General features: G+C 43.0%; 3 protein-coding genes and 1 pseudogene across 3 annotated transcripts; 2 read left to right on the top strand and 2 right to left on the bottom strand.

Moving 5' to 3' along the window:
• The first annotated feature begins 1,543 nt into the window (after window positions 1-1,543).
• Window positions 1,544-3,403, top strand: LOC111347330 (thrombospondin type-1 domain-containing protein 7A-like). Its single transcript, XM_088740252.1, has 2 exons — window positions 1,544-2,554; window positions 2,921-3,403. Exons 1-2 carry the CDS (start codon window positions 2,032-2,034, stop codon window positions 3,022-3,024), a joined length of 627 nt encoding a protein of 208 aa, XP_088596378.1. The 5' UTR covers window positions 1,544-2,031; the 3' UTR covers window positions 3,025-3,403.
• Window positions 2,556-21,770, bottom strand: LOC111344363 (TNF receptor-associated factor 3). The gene is made up of 4 exons (XM_088740264.1): window positions 21,475-21,770; window positions 20,786-20,849; window positions 5,402-5,686; window positions 2,556-3,000 (listed from the first exon to the last, which is right to left on the bottom strand). The coding sequence occupies exons 1-3, from the start codon at window positions 21,642-21,644 to the stop codon at window positions 5,654-5,656; spliced, it is 267 nt and encodes an 88-aa protein (XP_088596390.1). The 5' UTR covers window positions 21,645-21,770; the 3' UTR covers window positions 2,556-3,000; window positions 5,402-5,653.
• Window positions 10,512-11,720, top strand: LOC148718518 (uncharacterized). Its single transcript, XM_088740245.1, has one exon. It carries the CDS (start codon window positions 10,550-10,552, stop codon window positions 11,618-11,620), a length of 1,071 nt encoding a protein of 356 aa, XP_088596371.1. The 5' UTR covers window positions 10,512-10,549; the 3' UTR covers window positions 11,621-11,720.
• A 2,698-nt stretch (window positions 21,771-24,468) lies between the features above and the next one.
• On the bottom strand, window positions 24,469-25,213 carry LOC148718517 (spondin-1-like; annotated as a pseudogene).
• Between the last annotated feature and the right edge of the window lie 576 nt (window positions 25,214-25,789).

The raw sequence follows: 25,789 nt of genomic DNA, 5'->3' as shown, positions 1-25,789 counted from the left end.
AAGTAAATACAGCAATCCCGTTTCAGCTTCTAAGAAACAGTATCTTCCTTTCTCAGAATTCAACAGTGGATGTCTATCATAGAAAGAAAGTTGTTAATGTAATCTACTGGCGATAAATAAATAATAGACATTGCAATTGATACATGTTTTTCTATATATAACGGAGAGGTGAACATCTAAATTGCAAACTTTGCGTCCATTTTGAATGGCTTAAAGAAAGGGAGATTAAAAATTAGACGCAATACATGACCCTCGATGTAAAAGAAGGCTCTAGAATTATGATAAGAATGTTGTGGTTTTTGTTTTGTGTATTGTGTTGGGGTTTCTGTCGCTAAGGAAGTCGTTCGCCCTTTTTACGTGACCTTACTGAGTTTTGTGGAGCTAAATGGAGCAAGGCGTAAACAAAACGCCAGTATATACTTTCAGTACAGTTTAGTTGGATAAATTATATCTCTCTTGGTTAAAAAAGAGTTAAATCTTCGTTAGAATTTGACTCAGTAAGACAATTTGATATTATCATTGTTATCAAAGTTCATACATACTGATATGCCGCCTTTAGGTAGCAAAGCGCTAACGAAAAGTTTTGACTAATGCTTTTCTTCAAAATCAAAGAGTTCGAGTCTTGTTCCATGTCTTTAGATCTTCAGAATTTACAGGAAAAGAAATCGGTCTAGGGAAATGTTGCGTCTATGAATGCAAACGCTGTCGTCAGTAAATTTTTTCTGTGTCACGTAACATATCATGAACGGGCTAGGGAAGAAGGTAGATACATTAACGAAGAAATCAGAAGTCAACCCCTCTTCGATCCCTAAAATCTGAAAGAGCACAAAAGAGACCTAGTCTTGGATTGAATGGGATATAAAAATAAGTTCCAATTAAATATAAAAATGCATATGAATAAAGGCTGATAGTTTCGAAAGAAATTATTTGGGGCTGCGTCGGTGGGAGTAACGAAATAATTTGGATATATCATCAAAGTTGAAATGGTAAATTGGCCACCGTAACGATTACAAAAGCTGACGTTTCAAGCGTTAGCCCTTCGTCCATTCGCTCCGACGAAGGGCTAACGCTCGAAAAGTCAGCTTTTGTTATCGTTACGGTGGCCAATTTACCATTTCAACTTTGTTGATATATCCAAAATAAAAATGCATAGCATGACAAAAGCGAAGCTTTTATATCCCAAGTCATAACAAATCTTAGCGATTTACATTGCTCATTATATCAAATCCAGAAAAGTATAAAATAATATGCGCTTTCTAGTTTGAAGGAAAAATAATCGCGGTAACATCACAAACAGACTCTTCGATTTTTCCTCATTAATTTGTTCAAACGTTGCCTACTTTTAAATCAAACCTTGCCATCACATGCATCGGTTACGTAAAGAGATTATTTTCCCATTACGTCGACTTTCTGATCGGGATCCCACGCTCTTGTAGGACCATTTAAATAGTCCCTTGGCAGACATATCTCAACCTACTTGATCTATATTTCTTACCTCCTGTGCACACAGTTTAAGACGGATAAGGTAGGAAGTATACCACCGTCTTTATGAATGAAACAAAGGCTCTCTCAGTCGCTGGGCCAGACTTGCGTTTGCTTGTGAGTTGGTTCCCGAATTTGATCCCGGAATGGAAAGGATCACTTATACTGTAGACATTACTACTGAAAAACCAAATCGGCTGAAATTAAGATCTGAGTAGATAAAACGTTTTCCAAAACGGACTCTCCAGACAAGCAATGAGTTTGTCCCCGGCTCGGACTAAGCCGCAAACAGCCAATCAAATGCTATCCAACTGACGAACATGCGTGTCGCAAAATGTCAACAAGACTTCCGTTGCATCCTAATGAATTTAATACGTAGAGTTGGGAGTTTTAACAACTGAGCTAAGAGAATTCGTGCCTCGTCTTGGGAAATGTTCGTTATATACATTATTGATTGAGACAAACGATTGCTGGGGAACCTAAGCTGTTGATTCAGTGTTTGCCGCGCAGTTAGTTTATTCAAGGTGGTCAACAGTGGCTCCATAAGTCATGACGAGGATGCTCGCGACTAGAACTTCCATTGTAATAATCGTAGTTGTATTATTCGCCTTTTTTTCTCATTCTGAAGCTTGGAGGAGACGTCGTCGTCGAAGATGTACACCGAGAGACTGTGAGGTTAGTTCGTGGTCGTCATGGAATCAGTGCACCGCAAACCAATGCGGACAGAGAGGGTCTCAATCTCGATCAAGAACAGAAATATCTTCCACGTCTTGTGGAGGAGCACAATGCCCTGAACTTTACGAAACACGGCAGTGTTACTCAGCCAAACCATTTGACTGCGTAGTTGGTCCGTGGTCTGAGTGGAGCGCTTGCACAACTCCTTATGGAGTGTCAGGAATACAGACCAGTCTCCGTCACAGAACAACTGTGGAGCACTGCGGTGGAACATGTACATCTACTTCCTCGAAAACACGATCCTGCCCAGAAATCAGTTGTTTAAATAGAGGAAGCGTGAAAGACAGAACATGCTTCTGTAAGGAGGGTTATGGTGGAGATTACTGCGAGAAAGGAGGTAAATTGAACAAACGTTTATTACAATATTATAACAATGAACTGGGTGAGTGATTCTGCTAAGAGTAAGATGAGAGTAAACCCAACCTAGGGAAAAAATGTTTGATATCAATTTTATCTTTACTGGGAGTGATTTTCCCTCAACAGTATCCTTGTGTTACAGATACTAAGTAAGAAGGGTTAAGTTTGGTCATAAGGGCTTACAATTTGTGAAGAAGCGTCTGAGTTCCAATTTCTTCGTGCCTATTATCTGCTTGAAATAATGACAAACAATCGATAAAGCACACCACATTTAGGATCATATAAACGTTACCTGACTGACCTTGATGTACTCATCTCTTGACTAAAATATTTTCCATTTTCAGAGGGGACAATAAAGGTGTGCTTGCAGGCATCTTAACACCTTGTTTCATTGTATTTCTCGTTGTCGCAGTCGTGTTCTATGTACTTTATAAAAAAGGGAAGTGTTGAGTAATGGAGCGATGATCTGGAGAAGAATACCGTTTCACAAATAAAAATTACAATCGAATGAACATGCACCAACGTAGCAACGATCAAGAGAGGAATGCAGTTTGCCGAATCCACTGTAAAACGAAAAAGAACTCGCTCATTATGATGGCTTTTCTATCTTTAGGAAGCATCTAGTGCATGACATCAAAAAATGTCTAAGTGGGCATCAGTGAGGCTCAATTGAAGCACCACTTTTTGTTGAAAATTATTTTGAAATATGCATTAAAACCTGAGTCTAGACGTTGATATGGCTGTCAATCTTACTGTTAAATATTGAAAAACTTTTGTCATGTTGATCTGAATGAATTTGGCTTGCAAAGGTCGACTTTTGGTAAACTGAGCTAATGGGTCTGAATTTTACTGCCCACTCGATGAGATCCGTAATAACGCTACCAAACCAAGACTAGTGAAAAATGTATTTTTCGTCACAAGTTGCATGAAATTAGTTTGCGTGATGTGGAATTTCTTTCTCCTTAAAGTTGTGTAACGAACCAGCGAATTATTCATTATCGAAAAAAGTAAACGTTATTGACTAGGTAACCTAATAGAACAAGATCGCTTCCAGAACAAGCAAAACATTGCGGCTTCGAATCGATGTTGATGAAGAAGGGTTTCTTTTGCTGACAACATTTGATGTAAAATCAAAATGCTTATTCGTGATCGAAAAAATAACTGTCATCGACGAGGTAACTTAAAAAGGCTAAGATCGCCTTCAGAACAAGCAAAACCGTTGCAGCTCCAAAAGGTCTTTTGGAAATAGAATTCCGTATGATGACATAATAATAATAATAATAATAATAATAATAATAATATAGATCGATTTCTATAGCGCTTTTCCATGTAAAATGCTCTAATGCGCTTTACAACACTGTGCGGGGGACTTTTCCAGAATGCCGGCGGCAGTTTACAATTAACAAAGGAGAAATTTTACAGCTTCCCCCTCCTGGGTAGATAATAAAAAGCATATTTAAAAAACTTATTTCGCCACAAAGATACCTCGGCATCTAGTGAGGACTCGAGCCATCATTTGAGTGCGAACTCTAACAAGAGTACCATGACGATGACGTTTCACTCGGGTTTGATCGGTGTTAGCCTTTCATTGCTTGGTTCATCAATCAGAGTACTGACACCGCGGCCAAACAACATGAGTAGAAACGAGCAGAATACTTCAAAGCCAATGTCATAATTTTCCCTTTGCAAGTTTTGATACTTCACATTTATGCATCAGGACAGATAGACTTTTTGGAGATTCAGTAAACTTGTTTATTTCGAGGCATACTGCGCATATTGTTTTGTGCATCATTTGCGCGCGCTCCTTAACAAAATGGCGGCTGATATTAGGGCCTGAATTCGTCGCTGAGTTAATTTGTCATTTTCTCGTGAACGATCTCGGTGATCCCTTTTTTTGAAGTTAAGGGTAACGTAATTCATGAGAGAAGACTAAAATTCAGCATTTTTGGAGCGAGCGAGTAATATGGGGTCAGTAACAAAAGGTTTCAGTCTATTAGTAGTTTGACCGCGCCAGCGGGTAGAAAAATACGTAGATTCCTTTATCGGATTCCATAGCTATGGCCTAACTCGACTAATGGCTAAAATTCCAGCTTGAGTCCTTGTATAACTCATGCCAGGCTCTCGCTAACAGCCGGCATTTTTCACTCGCCCGCTTTTCCGCCTGTCCCTGTCAAAGGCTAGTCTTAGCACTCGTTTTAGTTAAAGAAACTCTACAAACCTTTTAGCCTTGTTTTATTTTATCCCGTTTTAACCCTAGCTTTGAGTATGACGTAGAGAAAGGAAACAAGTCAACGTTGATTGGATCCGCCGCAATTCCGTGATTTTCACGGGTTCAGTTTATCAGTTTATAAAAACAAGCACACAGGATGACGATGAAAACTGAGGCTCTTTATGTAAAGTAGAAGAAATAAAAAAGTCAGTCAAAAGAACAGTAAATTTCCGATCTGAGATCTTCCTTTAGCTTTGTGTTTGCCACTCGTTGCATTTCATATTAGTAAATGCTTATACACTAAAAAGTTCTCACACCAAAAACGTATTAATTCGCGCCCCAACAGGTTTAAGACCGAAACCCATAATCGAGATCAGTGGGTCGGAAGGGGATTGTTGGTGAAGCGACTGAATTACGCGGACTTATTCGGGGAGAGGGGGGACGTGTGTACGTTCTGCGTATCTCGTAAAACAAGTTGTGTTTAACGTAGCGTATTTTTTCTTTTGATAGTCCATCTGTGATGTAGCCTTTTCGACAGTTTTTATCATTTTCAGCCAAGTTAGAAAATGTGATGCTTATAACTATTACATCATTTTTCCTTTTTCTGTCTAGTATTACCTTTCTCAGCGTTGTCACAACAGACACCATGATAGCCCGCTTTACAAATACATACTCCATTCGCTAGAGTACCTCCATTCCAACAACTCATCTGAGGGCAGGCTCGTGTCATTGCTAAATGAGATCCTCCGGGACATGTACCTCCACACTGCTCTGGAATTATCCGGCGACGTGTGCTAGTCTGCTTTCCTGCTACACCACACTTTGTTGAACAAGCATTCCACTCCGACCAGGAGCTAAGTCGACAGTCAACTACCCCTCGTTCGCCGCAACGCCAAGTCCTCCCTGCGTATGACATAATTAAAAGATGTCAATAATTGGTTATATATATGTATATATATATATACAGTTAGATAGCTAACTGTATATATATATATATCTGCAGTTAGATAGCTCTCGCTTGGCTTTGCCTTTTGGCTACCTTGCGATTGAGCACTCTACACTGGGGTTGCCATGCACTTAGCCTTCGGGCGAAGCTCATCACCTTAGTTGTGATTTGAGCACTCTCGCATGGCAACATGTCTGCACTTGGTCCCACAAGTGTAGCGCCCAGGCAATGGTTTATTCCAGAGCTTGGCCCAGTGTCTGCACTGCACTGATGAGACCCAGGATTTACTCCTTCACCTCCACAGTATTCACTCTGCTTTGGGATTCTGCGCAGGATCACTCTTGGGGCACGGACTCTTGTGAGTATTTGTCTTTTGGTCGATTTTAGTCCTCTTTCGCCTTTTTATCTTTCGGCGTTTTTCGGACTTCTTCGGCAACCCTGCCGATTTCCGGCTTCGTGCCGATTTCGGAGGGTTTTTTCGGTCCTTTCTTCGGCCTTTCTCGACCGTGGTTTCCGGGTGTTCGGCGTTTTCCGTTTTTTCCGGTGTGTTTTCGGCGAAACAAAATTTTTCGGTCGCCCATCCAGTTTTGGGCTGTGTTGCGTGGGGCCGAACTCACGTTTCTTGTTGAGTCTTGGACACTACAAAATCTTAATTATGGTTGGTTTCCAAAGAACCATTGACATACGTTGTAATTTGTTCCCTAATGGGACAAGTTCCACACAAATAATTAGTTATATAGATGCCCACTTCCAAGAGAAAACTGGGCATGTTGCTAAAGCTGTGTCTATCCAGCAGTGCCCCGGTTTTATTGCCAGGGTGACTTTTGATGATGAAAAGGGTGCGTTAGCTATGTTCCACTATCAGGAATGTGGGTCGGTGGTTCTTAATGGGGTCGAATGTGAGGTCATTTCTCCCCCCCACCACCCCCTCAAGTTAGTATGGTCGTCGTCCACTGGTTTCCTTATGAGGGCCCAGTGGAATCAGTTAAGAACGCGCTTTCAAGCTATGGTGAGATCAAGTCTGTCCGCCATCAAATGTGGCCTGGCAAGCCGTCAGTCTCTACTGGCTGCCGTCTTGTCAAAATGGTTGTCAAAAAGGAAATCCCTCGTTTCATTTCCATCGGGGGTATTCGCTGCAAGGTGTGGTACCGTGACCAGCCTTTGCGATGCGATATTTGTAGACAAGTTGGACACGCGGCAAAACAGTGCCCTGATAAGGGTAAGTGCCGCCGCTGCCACAAGGCGGGGCATTTTGCTAGGGAGTGTACATCTGCATGGATCCTTCCCCAGGCCCCCCCGGTGGCCCCTGGGGCCCCGGTTGGTAGCGCTGGTGGGGAGGAAGAGGCTGGCGATGATGGGGGTGACATTGATGAGGGCGATGCTGCTGAGGCGGCTGGTGATATCGAGTGCGAAGACGCTGTCGATGGTGATAGTGAAGCCGAACCCTTGGTGGGTGAAGCGGCCTCCCAGGTGTCAGGCATGGAATTGGGCACCCCTGTTTTGGACTCCAGCGGCCAACTGGTACAGGCACAGATTCCTGTCGTCCCCCCGGCCAGTGGTGACCCTGTGGCCGATGGGATAGCGGCTAGTACCCAGGCCTCGGTGTCGGGTGCTCCTCTCTTTGAGGATGAGGCTTATGCTACCCAGGCAGTCCAAATGCTGTCTGTTGCAGCTAATAGTTTTGTTAGACAACTTGCTGATAGTGCCCCACAAGAGGTTGAGTTCGCTGAGTATCTAACCAATGCCAGCGCTAATACTGATCTTTCTCCTCGGACTGGGTCAGAGAGTAATGTCAGTAATTGTAAAGGAAATAGTGAGGCTCCGAATGATGAGCAAACTAGAGGGGCAGACGCCTCGGGTAAGACCCCTTCTGGGTCAACTGAAAATAATGATAGTGAACTAGTGTCTAGTAATGAAGTAAATGGTGGTACTGACAGTGCCCCTAATTCAATTAGTGTAGTTAACGTTAATCACGGTAGCGCTACTGATAATTTATCTAGTAAAGGGGAAACTGCAAGTGTGGTCCCTGCTAAAGTAAATAGTAAAGAGGATAAGAATGCCAAAAAAGGCTCTTCTAGTGGTAAAGGTACCAGTAAGAATAATGTTAGCTCTTTGGCCCTGGCTGACGAGCTTTCCGAAATGGATACAGCTCCGGCCATGGCTACTCGTAAGAGGCCTGCATCGGACGCTGGTTCTGAGTCAACCCCCCAAGACCCGGATCCAGAACCTCCGGCTACGTCGGCTTTGTCCCGGCGTAAGAAGCTTGCAAAACCATCTGCAGCATCATTGGGTAAGGCTGGCAAGAGGTCCTCGGGCGGTAAGAAGAAGACCTAAGCATGATGGCTTCCCTTTTGTGCGCAGTGATGGCTCTTTCCATCCTTACCTTAAACTGTAATGGTCTGCGGGACCAGTCTAAAAGGTTTGGCTTTCTGCAGTGGTTGCGTTCCCTCCCCGTGAAGGTTGATGTTGTCTGCCTGCAAGAAACTCATTGTGTCACTCTGGCTGAGTGTTCTTTGTGGTTTTCATCGTCCGGCTTTTCGTCTGTGTTGGCTCCTGGTTCTGTTCACTCGTGTGGTTGTGTTATTCTCTATCGTTCTTCTTTATCTCTTCTAAACTCCTGGTCTGCCGATGGTCGTTATCTGCAATGTGAATTCTCTCTCTTTGGCAAAGTCTTCCGTGTGGTCTGTGTCTATGCCCCTAACTGCAACCCTGCGCGGAATAAATTCCTTGATGACCTCCATTCAAAAGTCGATCCATCTGTCCCTACTGTGCTTACTGGGGATTTCAACGCCGTCTTTGACCGAGCCCTTGACCGGCGTGGTTCTGAACCTGCAAGTTCATACAGAGACAGTTCCTCTTCGCTGGCCCAGCTTTTCGAGGCATGTTGTGTTATGGATGTGTGGCGTTACCTCCATCCCTCCTCCTCGGATTTCACCTGGACCAGGTGGGATGGCAGTTTGGCGTCGCGCATTGATCTGTTTGGGGTGCCCTTTGCCTGGCTCCCATCGGTGTCCTCTTGCGCTATGTACTGCTGCCCCTTTTCGGACCACAGTGCAGTAGTGCTGTCTGTCTCTGTTCCCGACGTCGTCCCACCTGGGCCAGGCTACTGGAAACTGAACATATCCATGTTAGATGACCCGGAATATTGCCAGCTCGTTAGGGAAGAGTGGATTTCGTGGCGTCGTACCCTTCCTGGCTTCCCCTCTCTCGCCAAATGGTGGGACCGCGGGAAAGGTCGGATAAAAGGCCTTACCATCAGGTACTGTCGCAAAAAGTCATCTCAAACAACTGCATCGAGGGCTGCCCTCGTTCGCTTGATCGATCATCTTCGGGCCAAGCTGGATGCTGGCATGACCTCCTGCGCGGGCCCTTACCGATCTGCGCTGGCGGATCTGGCAGCTATGGACACCTACGTTGCCAAGGGTGCTCAAGTGCGATCAAGAGTTAAGTGGGTTGAGGAGGGTGAGTCCTCCTCGGCCTATTTCTTCCGCCTGGAAAAGAAGCGGTCTGCCGACCGCCGCATCTCTGCGCTGAGAGAGCCCGGTGGCTCTATTGTTTCTTCTTCTGTTGCTTTGTGTGCCACTCTCGGCTCTTTCTATTCCGACTTATATACGGCTTCTCCTACTGACACTTTGATCCAATCTTCTCTTTTGGGTAATCCGTCTTCTGTCCTTCCGCGAGATCGGGCTGATAGTTGTGAGGGCCTCCTCACCCCCCTCGAGATCTATGAGGCTCTCAAGGGCATGAAGCGGAACAAGGCTCCTGGACTGGATGGCCTTCCAGCGGAGTTCTATCTTCGTTTCTGGGACGTAGTCGGTGCTGATCTCGTAGCTGTTCTTAACGACTGTTTTTCCTCCGGTTCTTTGTCTCTCTCTCAGCGTAGAGGTGTGATCTCGTTGTCTTTTAAAAAGGGGGATCGTCTTGATCCAAAGAATTGGCGTCCCATTTCGCTGTTGAATGTCGACTATAAACTGGCATCACGAACCATTGCTGGCCGGCTCCTCCGTGTCATTCACCTGGTCGTGCACCGGGACCAGACGTGTGGAGTGCCGGGTCGGTTCATAGGGGAGAATGTCACCTTTCTCCGTGATGTTGTGAGTTATGCGGAGTCTACGGGCACCGCGGTTGCAATCTTATCTCTTGACCAAGAAAAGGCATTCGACCGGGTGGATTGGGGCTTTCTGCGATCTACCCTTGTCCCCATGGGTTTCGGCCCCCAATTCATTGCTTGGGTAGACTTGTTCTACAGGCAGGTCCAAAGTGCCATTAATGTAAATGGTCATCTGACACCGTTTTTCGGTCTCTCGCGAGGTGTCCGGCAGGGGTGTCCCCTGTCTCCTCTGTTGTACGTTTTGGTTTCGGAGGTCCTTGCCTGTAGTATTCGCTCCAACCCCCGTATCGTTGGCCTTTCCCTCCCGGGGTGTCCCCCACTATCCCCCATATCTCAGTATGCTGACGACACGTCGTTAATTTTAACATCCGACGATGGGATCAAAGCTGCTCTGGAAGTTTATCATCAGTATGAGCGGGCGTCCGGGTCAAAGATCAATTTCGGAAAGTCCAAGGGCCTTTGGTTGGGCGGCTGGCGGGGCCGTACGGACTCCCCCGTCCCTTTCGATTGGACACCTTCGAAACTCAAGGTCCTTGGAGTGTTTATCGGTCCTGGTAACCTGGAAGAGGATAATTGGCGCCCGCGCATTTCTGCGGTGGACCATGTTCTCAAATCCTGGCGTTCACGTGTTCTGACCTTTCGCGGCAAGGCTCTCGTTATTAATGCTCTCGCCCTCTCTCGGGTCTGGTATGTGGCGTCACTCATCCACATGCCGGCTTGGGTGGAGACGGAGCTTACTCGACTTGTGTTTTCATTCTTTTGGTCTGGCAAGCGGGAGCTCGTCGCCCGCGCTGCAGTAGTGCAGCCAGCTCTTTTTGGTGGTTTTTCAGTGGTCAGTGTTCGCTTCAAGGTGTGGGCTCTTCTGGGTCAATGGGTGAGGAGGTTTGCCTCCTCTCCCTCCAGTTGGGTCTCACTGATGTCGTTTTGGTTTCAGTCTGTCCTTGGTGTCTCACCTCTCGTTGCTTTTTCTCGCCCTTTTTCTGTTGACTCTAGAGCCTTGCCACCATTCTACCAGTCTCTGATCCTAGCGTGGCGGAAACTTGATGGGTCTTTTGCCACGTCCAGGGATTGCCTTGTTTATGCTTCTTCGTCTCCTTTGGTCTGTTCCCCTGTTGTCAGCATGTCTTCTAAGTCATGCTATTTGTATCTCCTTTCTGAGAACATGGTCCAGCCCCGTTGTGTGTACAAGTATGAACTTCAATTCCCTAATCTTGATTGGCCTGCCACGTGGCGTACCCTGTCTATGTTCGACCTGGATCGTCGTGTCACCGACCTTAACTGGAAGATTGCGCATGGCGTTCTGTACACCGCTCGGCGCCTCTCTCTTTTTGGTTTGTCGGTTTCTCCGTTCTGTTTTTGCGGTCCCCAGGTTGAGTCACTTGAGCATCTGTTTTACTATTGTCCGCTTGCTCAGAGTGTTCTCTCCTGGGTCCAGTCTTTGTTGTTCGTTTTCTCCCCTATGAGTCCTGTCATTCTTTTACGTCATGTTCTTTTCGGGTTTAAGACGAGTGAATTGATTTCTGTCCCTTGGGGTTTCGTCTACCTTCTTAATGTTTCTAAGTACTGTATTTGGTTGTGTAGGAACGACTACCGGTTCCGTAATGTTCGTCCTGGTGCCGTTGCGGTGATTGCGTCCATTAAAGCCCGCTTGAAGTTTTACCTACCTCTAGCTTTCAGGCGGTGCAAATCTAGCAGACGTCGTCGCTTCTTCCACAGACAGTGGTGCGCTCGTGGCGTTATTGCTTCTGTCTCAGGCAACTCTCTGGTCTTCAATCTTTAGTTCTCCCCCTTCTCCCCCGTGTGTTCCTGTGTCCGTCATGTTGCCTTTTGTGCTGGGTCTCCTTCATTGGTGTACTGCACAGGGGTTTTGTTCCGTTTCAGTCCTGTTGTGTCTGTCATGTAGCCACTTGTGCTGGGTCTCCTTCATTGGTGTACTGCACAGTGGTTCTGTTCTATTCATGTTTTGTCCATGTTTTTGTTTGCTTTTGTCCCTACTGTGGTAGGTAAGTGTGTCAGCGGGTATGCGTGAGTGTGGTATTTTGGTGCTTTGACTAACCATTATCACTAATCGTAGCATGGGAGTTTAATCTTTGAAAGTGTGTGATTAACCTGGGAGGTGGGGTTCGATCCCCCAGCGAGTTTGGCGTCCTGGTGGGCCCTCCGTTTATGGCGGTCCCAACCCTCAAGCCCTTGCACTCTGGCGGCGGGTTTGGATTAGACATTTAGGTCGGCAGGCATTGCACCGCCCTCACGGGAGCCTGGCCGTCCGCCTTAAACATAAAAAAACTGATGAGACCCACATAAGTCGAAACAGTGTGCACTGTCTGCAGTTATATATATATATATATATATATATATATATATATATATATATATTAGTACATATATGTATATATGTACTAATAAGAGATATAGCTAGTATATATGTACTAATAAGAGATATAGCTAGTATATATGTACTAATAAGAGATATAGCTCTTTGGCATACAAAGCTTTGCTTTCATGTCCAAATTGAGCACTCTAACTAGGATGAGTCATTGCTCTGCAATTGCGCATGCTCGCTAGTGTACTCTAGTTTGAGCACTCTGGCATGACTTAGACGATACCACAAAGGTTGGATCGTTTGGGGTGACCATATTGGTTCTCCTCCATCCTAGCATTAGCACTGCACTGATGAGGCCCAGGTCTCGCATGGTAAGTGTTGCTTCATACTCTTGTAGTTTGAAGTTGGTTCTGGTGTTTTTCGAGGTCTGAGTTGGATAAGTGAGTACCTGCCGGGAGGGAAAACTTGCGACTTTTTCCTCCCTGGCAGTGGTTGTTTTCTTTGGTTCCGTTTTGGTCGCCCATCCCTTTTTTTGGATTTCTCGGTCGATCCGAACTTGCTTTCCTTTTTGCTTTTTCTCTGTTTCGGTCACCCATCCCTCTGACTTGTCTTTGGGTTGGGTCCGAGTTTCAGCATGGTCGTGTCCTTTAATAGGACCATCGACGTTGACTGTCAGGGGCTCCCTGAGGAGGTACTTTTCTCGGAAGCGGTTGGTTTGTTGCTGGGTTTTTTTGACCGTGAGTCTGACCATCGGGTGGCTGCGGTGCAGGCATGTCCTGGCCGTGTTGCGAGAGTCACTTTTGCTGAGAACGGCGATGCTGCTAAGTTATTTTTTGAGGAGCTAGGTGTCATCAAGTTGGGTGATGTAGAGTGTAGGGTGGTTAAACCCCCTCCTCCTCCTCCCCAGCTTACTACTGTTGTAGTCTCTTGGTTTCCCTTTGAGGGATCAAACGACGCCATCAGCACAGCTTTGTCTGCATATGGTACGGTCAAATCTGTTCGCAATCAGGTTTGGCCCGGAAGGCCTTCAGTGTCCACCGGGTCACGCATTGTCCAAATGGTTATTAGGAATGTCATTTCACCGTTTATTTCTATCCGTGGCGTCCGCTGTAAAATTTGGTATAGGGGGCAACCCCTCCAGTGTACTACTTGTCATAAAGTTGGTCATAAGTCGGCGGAGTGTCCCCTTAGGGGCAAATGCTTCCGATGCCGTCAAGGTGGACATCTAGCTAGGAACTGTCAGACGACCGTGGGTGCTCAACCTGCTGTAGACACATCAGTAGAGATGGACATACCCTCGTCTGTAGCTCAAGAAAATGATGTGACAGCTGAGACAATTGCTCCCGTCCCTAATGACGTTGTTGCTGAGTCTGAAGAGTGCGATTATAACCTTGAGGCCAGCGAGGACCGTTTTCCAACCTGCACATCGGTTGACCAAGTACCATCAGACAATGTCTCCCGTAAACGCGCTGCTCCCCAGACTTCTCCGGTTTCAAAAGGAACTGTAAAGAAGCCTGCTACAACGGATACAACCCAGTCGATTTCCGTACCAGTCGCTAATAAGATAACCGTGCCACCCTCCGTTACGTCGGTCATTTCTTCCAAGTCCAGAAGTGAAATTCTCGAATTGCTATCCACACCTCCTGGCCTTTCAGGTGATAGAGTAGACCTCCTACGGTTAACATCACACCTTCAAGTTCCTCCTGGTTCAATTGCCTTTGTTCTCAACCCGCAAAATGGTCCTCCTAGACATGTGCTAAAGTACACTCCGAGGAAATAGTTTAATATTAGTTTAAAAATTTAAAACCTAAAAATGAAAACTAAAAAGTAGTTTAAGTTATTTAAGTTATCGAGTGTGTGTGTTCAATTTTTGGTGTGAGTGTGTTAATTTTTGTTGAGGTGGGGTTCGATTCCCCAGCGAGTTTGGTGTCTGGTGACCCTCGTTTCTGGTGGACCCCAACCCTAAGGCATTGCACGCAAGCCATGGGTGGGATTAGTCCTGTTGGTCGGCGGGCATTGCACACGCCCTTCATCGGGGGCCCGGCCGTCCACCTTAAACATAAAAAAAAACTGCACTGATGAGGCCCAGAAGGCCGAAACAGTACTGTCTGCAGTTAGATATAGCTCTTTGGCATACAAAGCTTTGCTTTCATGTCCAAATTGAGCACTCTAACTAGGATGAGTCATTGCTCTGCAATTGCGCATGCTCGCTAGTGTACTCTAGTTTGAGCACTCTGGCATGACTTAGACGATACCACAAAGGTTGGATCGTTTGGGGTGACCATATTGGTTCTCCTCCATCCTAGCATTAGCACTGCACTGATGAGGCCCAGAAGGCCGAAACAGTACTGTCTGCAGTTAGATATAGCTCTTTGGCATACAAAGCTTTGCTTTCATGTCCAAATTGAGCACTCTAACTAGGATGAGTCATTGCTCTGCAATTGCGCATGCTCGCTAGTGTACTCTAGTTTGAGCACTCTGGCATGACTTAGACGATACCACAAAGGTTGGATCGTTTGGGGTGACCATATTGGTTCTCCTCCATCCTAGCATTAGCACTGCACTGATGAGGCCCAGAAGGCCGAAACAGTACTGTCTGCAGTTATATATATATATATATATATATATATATATATATATATATAATTATACCTCAAGAATTAGGTTACTTGAACTTTTACTGCAGTAAAAGTTCAAGTAACCTAATTCTTGAGGTATAATTATCCATAGCTCTAGCCCTGCTATAGAGCACTTTTTAGTAGATGATGATCTCATTCCGTTGTTTTGGTTATATATATAATAGCTCTTTGGCATACAAAGCTTTGCTTTCATGTCCAAATTGAGCACTCTATCTAGGATGAGTCATTGCCGTTGCAATTGCGCATGCTCGCTGGTTTACTCTAGTTTGAGCACTCTGGCATGGCTTAGACGATACCACAAAGGTTGGGTCGTTTGGGGTGACCGTCTCGGTTCTCCCCCATCCCAGCATTAGCACTGCACTGATGAGGCCCAGAAGGCCGAAACAGTACTGTCTGCAGTTATATATATATATATAGTAGCAAATGGACTACTCAAGTGACGCACATATGGATTTTAATACAGCCTGTTTCGAAGACCAACAAAAGTTGATCCACTCATTAGTTAAACTCCATACACACTGAGGCATCGTGACGGTTAACTCTAACACAGCAACGTGATCACATGGCATTGTTTAAAAATTCAAATCTTGAAAACCGTGCGCGCGCCGATAATAGCGTTAAGAATACCTGAGAATATATTTTCGCCGATGTCTACAATTGGATATTATTTCACTTCGCTTGTTTAAAGAGGCTTCATGTGGATAAGACAAGATAAAAAATTTCTCAGTAAGGCATAAATTGCAACGTTTTGTGGCATTGGAATATGATCTAGCCCTAGCAATAATTTTCCATGAAATCGAATAGTCTTCCCTCTTCTCCTTTAGTTTCCACAGGTACTTGCTCAGCTCTGTGTCATTTCGCCGTCTCTCGTGGTTGAACGACATTTGGTGGTTGCGCCATCTAGTCTTAAAATCTGTCGCTGTGAGGCCAACGTACGTTTTAGTTTCTTCCTTGGTATCGACTGTGGCTTGGTAGACGACCTCGCTTTGCAAACATTCCCCTCCTAAAGGGCATTCGTTTTCGTTCCTGCAGTTGCACAATCTTTGGGGGCGGCTATCTTCGGACATATTTGCGTTCCTGATTGTGGCTTTGTTATGCCCGTCTATGATCTGTTTCATATTTGGTGTGCATGAGTAGCTCAGTTTAATGGTGTTTCTATTGAAAATTTTCCTCAGTTTGTGGGTGACTGGAAAGCACTTGTCAATAAGGTTAATGAACGCTCTGCCAATGTTGGTCTGTACGTTTCTGTTAAATGGTGGGTTAAACCAAATTATGTTCCTTCGCCTTTTGGTTTGGTATTGCGGTCGGTGCGGTTCCGGTTCAGTGAAGTGCAGCTTGTATGTGTAGCCACTCTTGTGTAACGCGTCTTGGTAGGGAGGTGCGGCTTTGTTAAACATGTCTTCGTCAGAAGAGATTTCAGAAAGTCTTTTATTAACTGCTTCGGGGATGTTTCGTAGTATGCAAGGTGGGTGGTTAGACTTGCTGTGTACGTATAGATGGGTAGTTGCTGGTTTGGAATAGGGTCCGAATCTGCCGGTTATCAGGTCAAGCGTTACATCGAGAAAGTTGATGATTTTCTTGTTTGCCTCGATGGTAATTCTAAGGTTGTTTTGGGCAAATATCGTGCAAATCTGTCTCTTAATTCTCTCCACTCTTTGGGGTGTTTGGTTTATAACTGCAAGGCCGTCGTCACGGTAAAGTCCGATGTTAATTTCTGGTATAGTCGCAAGCTGTGATAGGAGGTAGCAGCCGATTAGTTCACATGTCTCCGTCTCATTTACAAGTTTCTGGTTAAAATATTAAAAAAATAAATATAAAAAAAATATAAATATAAAAAAATAAAAATATATTTAAAAATATTAACCAGAAACTTGTAAATGCAACAGGCGTTAATCAATGGAAGAACACATCCTCTGTGCTGCAGTGGTTCAAAAACTTACCAAATAAATGCGAATCTGCTTTCATCAGCTTCGATGTTGTAGAATTCTACCCCTCAATAACGAAAGATCTACTTGGACGTGCCCTCGACTTCGCGTCTAACTACACGACCATCTCCTCAGATGATCGCCAAATCGTCCTGCTTGCTAAAGAATCACTACTATTTAGCAATGGGACCTCTTGGCAGAAGAAAAATTCCAACGGCCTTTTCGACGTCACCATGGGAAGTTATGATGGAGCGGAGACATGTGAACTAGTCGGCTGCTACCTCCTATCACAGCTTGCGACTATACCAGAAATTAACATCGGACTTTACCGTGACGACGGCCTTGCAGTTATAAACCAAACACCCCAAAGAGTGGAGAGAATTAAGAGACAGATTTGCACGATATTTGCCCAAAACAACCTTAGAATTACCATCGAGGCAAACAAGAAAATCATCAACTTTCTCGATGTAACGCTTGACCTGATAACCGGCAGATTCGGACCTTATTCCAAACCAGCAACTACCCATCTATACGTACACAGCAAGTCTAACCACCCACCTTGCATACTACGAAACATCCCCGAAGCAGTTAATAAAAGACTTTCTGAAATCTCTTCTGACGAAGACATGTTTAACAAAGCCGCACCTCCCTACCAAGACGCGTTACACAAGAGTGGCTACACATACAAGCTGCACTTCACTGAACCGGAACCGCACCGACCGCAATACCAAACCAAAAGGCGAAGGAACATAATTTGGTTTAACCCACCATTTAACAGAAACGTACAGACCAACATTGGCAGAGCGTTCATTAACCTTATTGACAAGTGCTTTCCAGTCACCCACAAACTGAGGAAAATTTTCAATAGAAACACCATTAAACTGAGCTACTCATGCACACCAAATATGAAACAGATCATAGACGGGCATAACAAAGCCACAATCAGGAACGCAAATATGTCCGAAGATAGCCGCCCCCAAAGATTGTGCAACTGCAGGAACGAAAACGAATGCCCTTTAGGAGGGGAATGTTTGCAAAGCGAGGTCGTCTACCAAGCCACAGTCGATACCAAGGAAGAAACTAAAACGTACGTTGGCCTCACAGCGACAGATTTTAAGACTAGATGGCGCAACCACCAAATGTCGTTCAACCACGAGAGACGGCGAAATGACACAGAGCTGAGCAAGTACCTGTGGAAACTAAAGGAGAAGAGGGAAGACTATTCGATTTCATGGAAAATTATTGCTAGGGCTAGATCATATTCCAATGCCACAAAACGTTGCAATTTATGCCTTACTGAGAAATTTTTTATCTTGTCTTATCCACATGAAGCCTCTTTAAACAAGCGAAGTGAAATAATATCCAATTGTAGACATCGGCGAAAATATATTCTCAGGTATTCTTAACGCTATTATCGGCGCGCGCACGGTTTTCAAGATTTGAATTTTTAAACAATGCCATGTGATCACGTTGCTGTGTTAGAGTTAACCGTCACGATGCCTCAGTGTGTATGGAGTTTAACTGATGAGTGGATCAACTTTTGTTGGTCTACGAAACAGGCTGTATTAAAATCCATATGTGCGTCACTTGAGTAGTCCATTTGCTACTGTAATGGCTCCTTCATTGTCGAGCACTGTCATGGATCCTACGTTGCCTATTTCGAAATATTCCATTCAAATTAAGATATCGAAACCACATTTGCTCATTCTGTAATGAACGTTATAGAAACGCAACTGAGCTTAGTAATGATATTTGGAACCTGAAAGACCGAAACATTGAGTACAACATGAAATGGCGCAAAGTAAAACGGGCAAAATCTTTCTCAAACGTCGCCAAGAATTGTAATTCGTGTTTGTGGGAGAAGTATTTTATTTTGCGTAAGCCCGATATGTCAACCTTAAACAACCGAAATGAATTACCATCGTCCTATAGACACTCTGGGAAGTTTCTGCTAAAAATGTCATCACATTATTAGCGCGCGCCACACGTTTTTTCAAAACTTTGAATGTAACCGTTTTTTTCATATAACTTTGAATGTAACCGTTTTTTTTTTAATAACTTTGAATGTAACCGTTTTTCAGGCAGTTGCCTGATGATGGCTCCTGATGGAGCATGAAACTCTGAGTAGCAATTAAATGTCTTGGACCAAATAACCCAATTCGTTGCTGATAAGCCCGTTATTTCTGGCAGTTGCCTGACGATTGCTTCGCAAGAGGCGTAAAACTCAGAGTTGCAGTAAAAGTTCAAGTAACCTAAATATATATATAACCAAAATAGCGGAATGAGATCGTCATCTACTAAAAAGTACTCAATGGCAGGGCTAGAGCCATGGATAATAATCAATTATTATATATATATATATATATATATATATATATATATTAGCCTTCGGGCGAAGCTCATCACCTTAGTTGTGATTTGAGCACTCTCGCATGGCAACGTGTCTGCACTTGGTCCCACAAGTGTAGCGCCCAGGCAATGGTTTATTCCAGAGCTTGGCCCAGTGTCTGCACTGCACTGATGAGACCCACATAGGTCGAAACAGTGTGCACTGTCTGCAGTTATATATATATATATATATATATATATATATATATATATATATATATATATGTATATATATATAACCAAAATAGCGGAATGAGAACATCATCTACTAAAAAGTGCTCAATAGCAGGGCTAGAGCTATGGATAATTATACCTCAAGTTTAGGTTACTTGAACTTTTACTGCAACTCTGAGTTTTACGCCTCTTGCGAAGCAATCGTCAGGCAACTGCCAGAAATAACCAATTTATTTATTAATTAATTTATAAATTTACTAATTTATTTATTATAATTTATTAACCGTTATTTCTGGCAGTTGCCTGACGATTGCTTCGCAAGAGGCATGAAACTCAGAGTTGCAGTAAAAGTTCAAGTAACCTAAATCTTGAGGTATAATTATATATATATATATATATATATATATATATATATATATCTTATAAGACGTTTTGTTGTGTAGTATCTTTGAGTATTTTTACAAGTTGTGCCGTATTTTGAAGAGCCCGCAGGGCGAGTCAAAATACTAATAACGAGCAAAAATACTCAGCGATACGACACACCAAAACGTTTAATAAGTTATCTATTATCCAACACACCAAATTATTATTTCTGTGCGGGCGAGTTTCGCGGATATTTATTTATGGGGAGTGCGTGACAGAACTGTGCAAAGCGGAACGGAATTGACGCTTTGTCGTGTTGCTGTTTCTATTTTCTTGAATAAATGATGAAATTTAATTGTCGTCTAACTGCTTTTCTTCGTTCGATTTACCTAATAAACTTAGATTAATATTCGTCAGCCATTCGAACTCTTCGTCGTAAGAAAAATTATTTCTATTATCCGCCATTTTTTTTTTTTTTTTTTATAACTTTAATCCAACTCGTCGCCTGAGCGATGCGAGAAGACCTGTCTAACCAGTTCTCTGGAGTACAAATATCGCGTGACATCTAAACTCTACGACGCGTAGTTGAATACTAAATATCAGTATTGTAATTTCCAGCATAAATTGCTATCTTAGTGCCATCCAGTAGCTAACTTGGGACAATCGTACTAGACCCACTTTTTTTCCTCTGGCAAAAAGGCAAGAAGGCAATTCGAGGGAGAACTTAATAACCCTGTCTAATTTTTTCAAAGATTGAAATTACCTCGGATAAAAACTTTTATCAATGAATTTGCAAAAAAAAAACTCCATGGTACACCAGTTACATTAAGGTAGCCTTTGGGCGTTAGCGAACATTAACCTTGTTAGAGACAAATTAAGGAAAAAAGGCCTGTATAGACCTCGTTGAATTGATTTAATCTGACTAGGGAATATTACACAGACAACTGATTCGATGAGTCAGTTCTGTAAATTTGGTAGACGAGAAAAGCCTAGAAATACTCGTCTTCTGCTTCATGCATGAACTGCCGTAGCTCATAATTGCATGAGCTGCAAACTTAATTCGCTGCATATTTATAAAAATTAATTTCTCAACGTAAAGTTTATTCTGGAAGGCATTAAGATAAAATCATTACCCGCTCTTTGTCCAAAGCGTCTCTGTCCGCAGGACAAGTTAGACTTCGGCCTTCAATTTCTTGCCTAAAAAAAATATCAATAATGACAACAAAATAAAGAAAACAAAATCAGATTTTTTAAATTATAGCAACCATCAGTAGCCCATCAAAGGAATGATACAGTTAAAACACAGACATAATTGCCTCGCTCTGCTAATGATTTTCTCGGTAACTAGTCCGTTGTATGTTCTTGATCGACTCAGTCGCTCTGAGAACGATCGGGATGTCTCTTTATGAGATCTGGAGAGACCACGAGTAAGTGTTCGACGCATTCAGAGAAAAATGATGAGTATAAAGATCCATTTCGTTTTAACAAAGCATTTTTATGATTTTTCTTGAAGTACTCTATTTAAATCGGCGAAATGACAAATTATTGATGAAAAGTATTCAAGATTTACAGTGTGATGCAAAACATATGCGTAATGAACTTAACGCTATTGAGATTGATAGACAGTCTGCGATGGCGAACACGAAATTTCTACCTCTATATATTAGAAAAGGACCTGTCGATGAAAACCATACCATATTTTACATAAATATTCCTAGAAACACAAATTACATGTTATAAAAAATCAACTAAACGAAAGATTTCTGAAGTTCTCGATCTTCCATGGACGGATATGCTTGATTTGTAAGCATCAAAACATTACCTTCTGAAATGCTCGTCGAGGCATCCCTTACAGAATCTGTGTCCACATCTTGTGAGAACTGGGTCTTTTAACGTTAAATGACATATCGAACAAATCAGTTTGTCTTCAACCTCATTCAAAAATTGCTCATCAAAACCAGAAGGTAACGTATCTCTTGCTATTTCCGCCATTTGCCACAACAATCAAAAGCGAACGTGGTGTAAGAGAATCCCAGAATACCCATCACGCTCCCATTTACACCAGAGATTCATTGATAGAGAAGGAAAATCTTGATCGAGAGCAAATAATCTTAAAAAAGGTGCGATCAGTCATAACGCTTTATTCGAAATATCTGAAAAAGTTCATAATCATTGCACTTCCATAATATATCGCAATGGCTCATCCCTGACTCAGCGATAAATCGCTGGAAAGACATTATATCGGTATCGGAAGAAGAAAGCGCGATAATCGACGATAATCGCTTGCATTACTTTTACACGGTAGTAAAGTATAGATTTTTTTATGTCGATAGCGCGGCCGTCTTTTGCCATACAATTCCATATATTTCTGCTATTGCGTAACGTAAACTCATTTGCATATTTTCGGAGCTCACGATATCTGTGGCTTTATAAACAGATAATCGAATGAAAAAACAATAGCTAAAAAGTAAAGATACAAGTAATTGCGATTTTGTTTTCGCCTAGTATGAGCCTTTATTATCCAACTGTGCTTCGTAGAGTGCATATAACGTGAGAAATGATTACAAATATCACGCGATGTTTGTACTCCAGAAATATCCGCAAAATTTACATAACTCGTAAATTTGCACAATTCGCAAAAATACTCAGCGATACTACACAACAAAACGTCTGATAAGATATATTTATTTCCCCAAATACAGAAAACAGCGCCTGAGTCATGTCTGGACCATAGCTCTAGCCCTATATATATATATGTAACCGAAATAGCGGAATGAGATCATCATCTACTAAAAAGTGCTCAATAGCAGGGCTAGAGCTATTGATAATTATACCTCAAGATTTAGGTTACTTGAACTTTTACTGCAACTCTGAGTTTTATGCCTCTTGCGAAGCAATCGTCAGGCAACTGCCAGAAATAACGGTTACAATCCATCGAAATTTAAAAGACAGAACAATGTGTACATGCGCGCTCAACATACTGCACGCGCTATCGTAACGTTACGTTCTTTAACAGGAATTTCCTGGCATGTCTGCAACCTGATCTCAGCTCATTTCTTTTGTTTAAACTTGCCATTTGCGGTTTACAAATGATAAAATATTTCTCCCACAAACACAAATTGCATCTACTAGCTACATTGGAATACGAACTAGCTTGTTTCACCTTGCGCCACTTAATATTAAACTTAGTGTCCTTATCTTTAAGACTCTATATATATTTGCTAAGCTCAGTAGCATGCCTGTAACGTTCGTTTCGGAATGAACACAAGTGGTTCCTGTAACGCATTTTAAAAGCGGTGTCACAGAGACCAATGTACGTTTCTTTTGTGGTTTCTGTGGTGACCTCTGCATGGTAAATTATGCTTTCCATGTTACAGCTTCCATCCATGGGGCATATGTCAGGTTTTCTACAGTTGCAGCTTTTCCTAGCTCGATCATTAGTGCGTGCGAGTTTCCGGATTTCAGATTTTGTTATGACAGTTTTAATGCTGCCCATACAGCTGTAGGTCAGTTTATTCACGTACAGGGGGATGTTGCCTTCCTTAGTAAAAGGGTAATACTTCCCACTTGAGAGGTCAAGCGTGCCGTCTAGAATTTTGGTTTTGGTGATGTTAGCCTCGACTGTGATTTTTAAGTCATTGTCGCGGAGGACTTTGTAAAAACCTTTCTTGATATTCTCTATTTCCTGCGGTGTTCCATTGAGGGCAGCCAAACCATCATCCCGGTATAAACCGATATTTTTACCATACTTCTCAGTAAGAATTGATAAGAGAAAGCATCCAACCAGCTCACACGTTTCCGCTCCATCGAAGGACCCCATGCCAACATCAAAGAGGTTGCTGGCAGATTTTTTCTCCCATGGGCGATCATCGTTAAATAGCAGACATCGTTTTGCATGCAAGATGATTTCACGCTCATGGCTTTTGATTGGGCAGTACTTAGAGGCAAAATCTAGTGCTTTGGAAAGCAACTTCTCAGTGATGGAGGGGTAGAACTCACAATTTCAGTCCAAGTGCCTATATGTTCTAGAATTAACAGTTGGTTTCGAATCTAACTTGTACAACAATGCAGTACGTAAAAAAGAAAAATATCGGAACTTGATAAACGAAATGAGTAGAACTTTCAGATGTGTAAAATTTGTAAATCTCTCCATGAGCTCCCTTGGCGTTTTCTCAGATGAATGCTCTACGTTCTTAGGCATGATGAATGACATAGGCATTGCCAAAAAGCAGCAACTTTACATAATCAAGAAAATGATAAATATAGCTATTAGAGCAACATATTACGTCTTTTGTTGTAGAAATAGGAATTGGGACAACCCAGATTTGATGCAATTTTGATTTTTGTGTGTGTGTTGAATAAGCCAATCTCAAGCAGCATTTGTAAATTGCCTATACGTGGTGAGATTTACAATTGCACATTTAAAAACATAAATAAAGTTTCCATTAATATTACCTAATCGAAGATTTGTCTTCCGGATTGGTTATTTTGTCTTATCATTGCTGTTGTGTATGAATGCTATTTTGTCTTATCACTGCAAGATGTGTGTGAATGTAGTGTGTGTGTGTGTGTGTGTGTGTGTGTGTGTGTGTGTGTGTGTGTTTGTGTGTATGTGCGTGTGTGTGTGTGTGTATGTGTGCCGTGTGTATGTGTGTGTGTATGAATGTTGTGTGTGTGTGTGTGTGTGTATGTGTGCGTGTGTGTATGAATGTTGTGTGTGTGTGTTTGTGTGTGGGTGTGTGTATGAATGTTGTGTGTGTGTATGCATGTGTGTGTGTGTGACGATAGGTGGCTTAAAGTTTTCAGTTTTCTTCCACTAATTACCTTGCTTCTGGCAGCAATCCCCGAAAAACCCTTCTTTACAGAAACATGCTCCATCTCTTAGACTTCCGCCATTAAAACAGCCGGGATGTGGGCACGATCTCGTTCTCCTGAGGGAAGATGAACATGTACCGCCACATTGCTCTGTAGTAATTCGGTGACGAGAGCTTGTCTGTGTTCCTGATACGCCACAAGGAGTTGTACAACCGCTCCACTCTGACCAGTAGCTTAGTTCACAGTCGACTGCCTTACTCCCATAGCACTGCCGAGTTTCGAAGAGGTTGTCAGGGCATGCTGTTCCACCACAAGAAGGCTGCGATACTATCATTCTTGATCGACTTGAGAGCCTCGCTCTCCACATCGGTCTGCAGTACAAAAACTCCAGTGCGACCAAGACATGACATCGCAGTTTTGTTTTGTACATCGACGACGACGACGACGGCGTCTTCGCCATGCGTCACAGTCAGAAGTGAAAAAGAACCACAGCAGCAGCATTATCAAAATGAAAATTTTTACCGAAAACATCGTTGGTGTACGCTATGGAACTGCCGTTCACAGCTAAGTGTCGCAAACACGGATGTAAACGAGCCCAATACTGAGTAAACAGGACTCTGTATCAGTGCCCGTGCGATATTCACAAGGAGGTCATTCTCATACCTCAACTGTTTGACAAGTGATATCATTGTGAAAGACAGGAAGACATTGCTAGGAGCGATTCTGACATCGTGCAATTGTTTTACGCACACCTCTTAAATTACGATATGTGATTGGTTGTTTCCAGTCATCTATCGATCATTAACCTCCCAATCAAAGGCTGGTTTACTCTACAAAAGATTAGTTTACAACGCAGTTAGAGCTCGTTTCCTAATTAATCCGGAAAAAAAGGACGACAGAATAAAATATAAGATTTCGAAAACGTTCCTCAAAATGTATATTATTTTTTTTTGGAAACGTAGACCAAGGCTCAAACTCGCACTTATCTTGAGCTAACCTAGCGGGGTAGTTTCATTTTATTTGATGTACGAGACTGCTAATACCGTTGCCACAAAATTAAGCAGATCAATTTTCCCACTTAGGGTTCAGTTGCACGACGCTGTGGAAGCTATCTAGAACAGCTTAGTAACCCTTTATTTGCTGAGTTGGAATTCATCGCAAAGAAATTGAACTGCGACTGTAGTTAAAAATGTTATGACGACGTTTTATTGGGAGTTGGTGCCTATACCGATATATAGCTCACTTTAAATTGAAATTGCAGTTCGACTGATCTGTAGTTTACAATGCTGACTTTCAAAATAAAATCGTTAAAGCAAAGGACA

Source organism: Stylophora pistillata, chromosome 12 (genome assembly GCF_964205215.1).
Source record: "Stylophora pistillata chromosome 12, jaStyPist1.2, whole genome shotgun sequence".
Classification (NCBI taxonomy): domain Eukaryota; kingdom Metazoa; phylum Cnidaria; class Anthozoa; order Scleractinia; family Pocilloporidae; genus Stylophora; species Stylophora pistillata.
The sequence above is the reverse complement of the archived record's forward strand: the minus strand, read 5'-3'. Positions and strand labels throughout refer to the sequence as shown.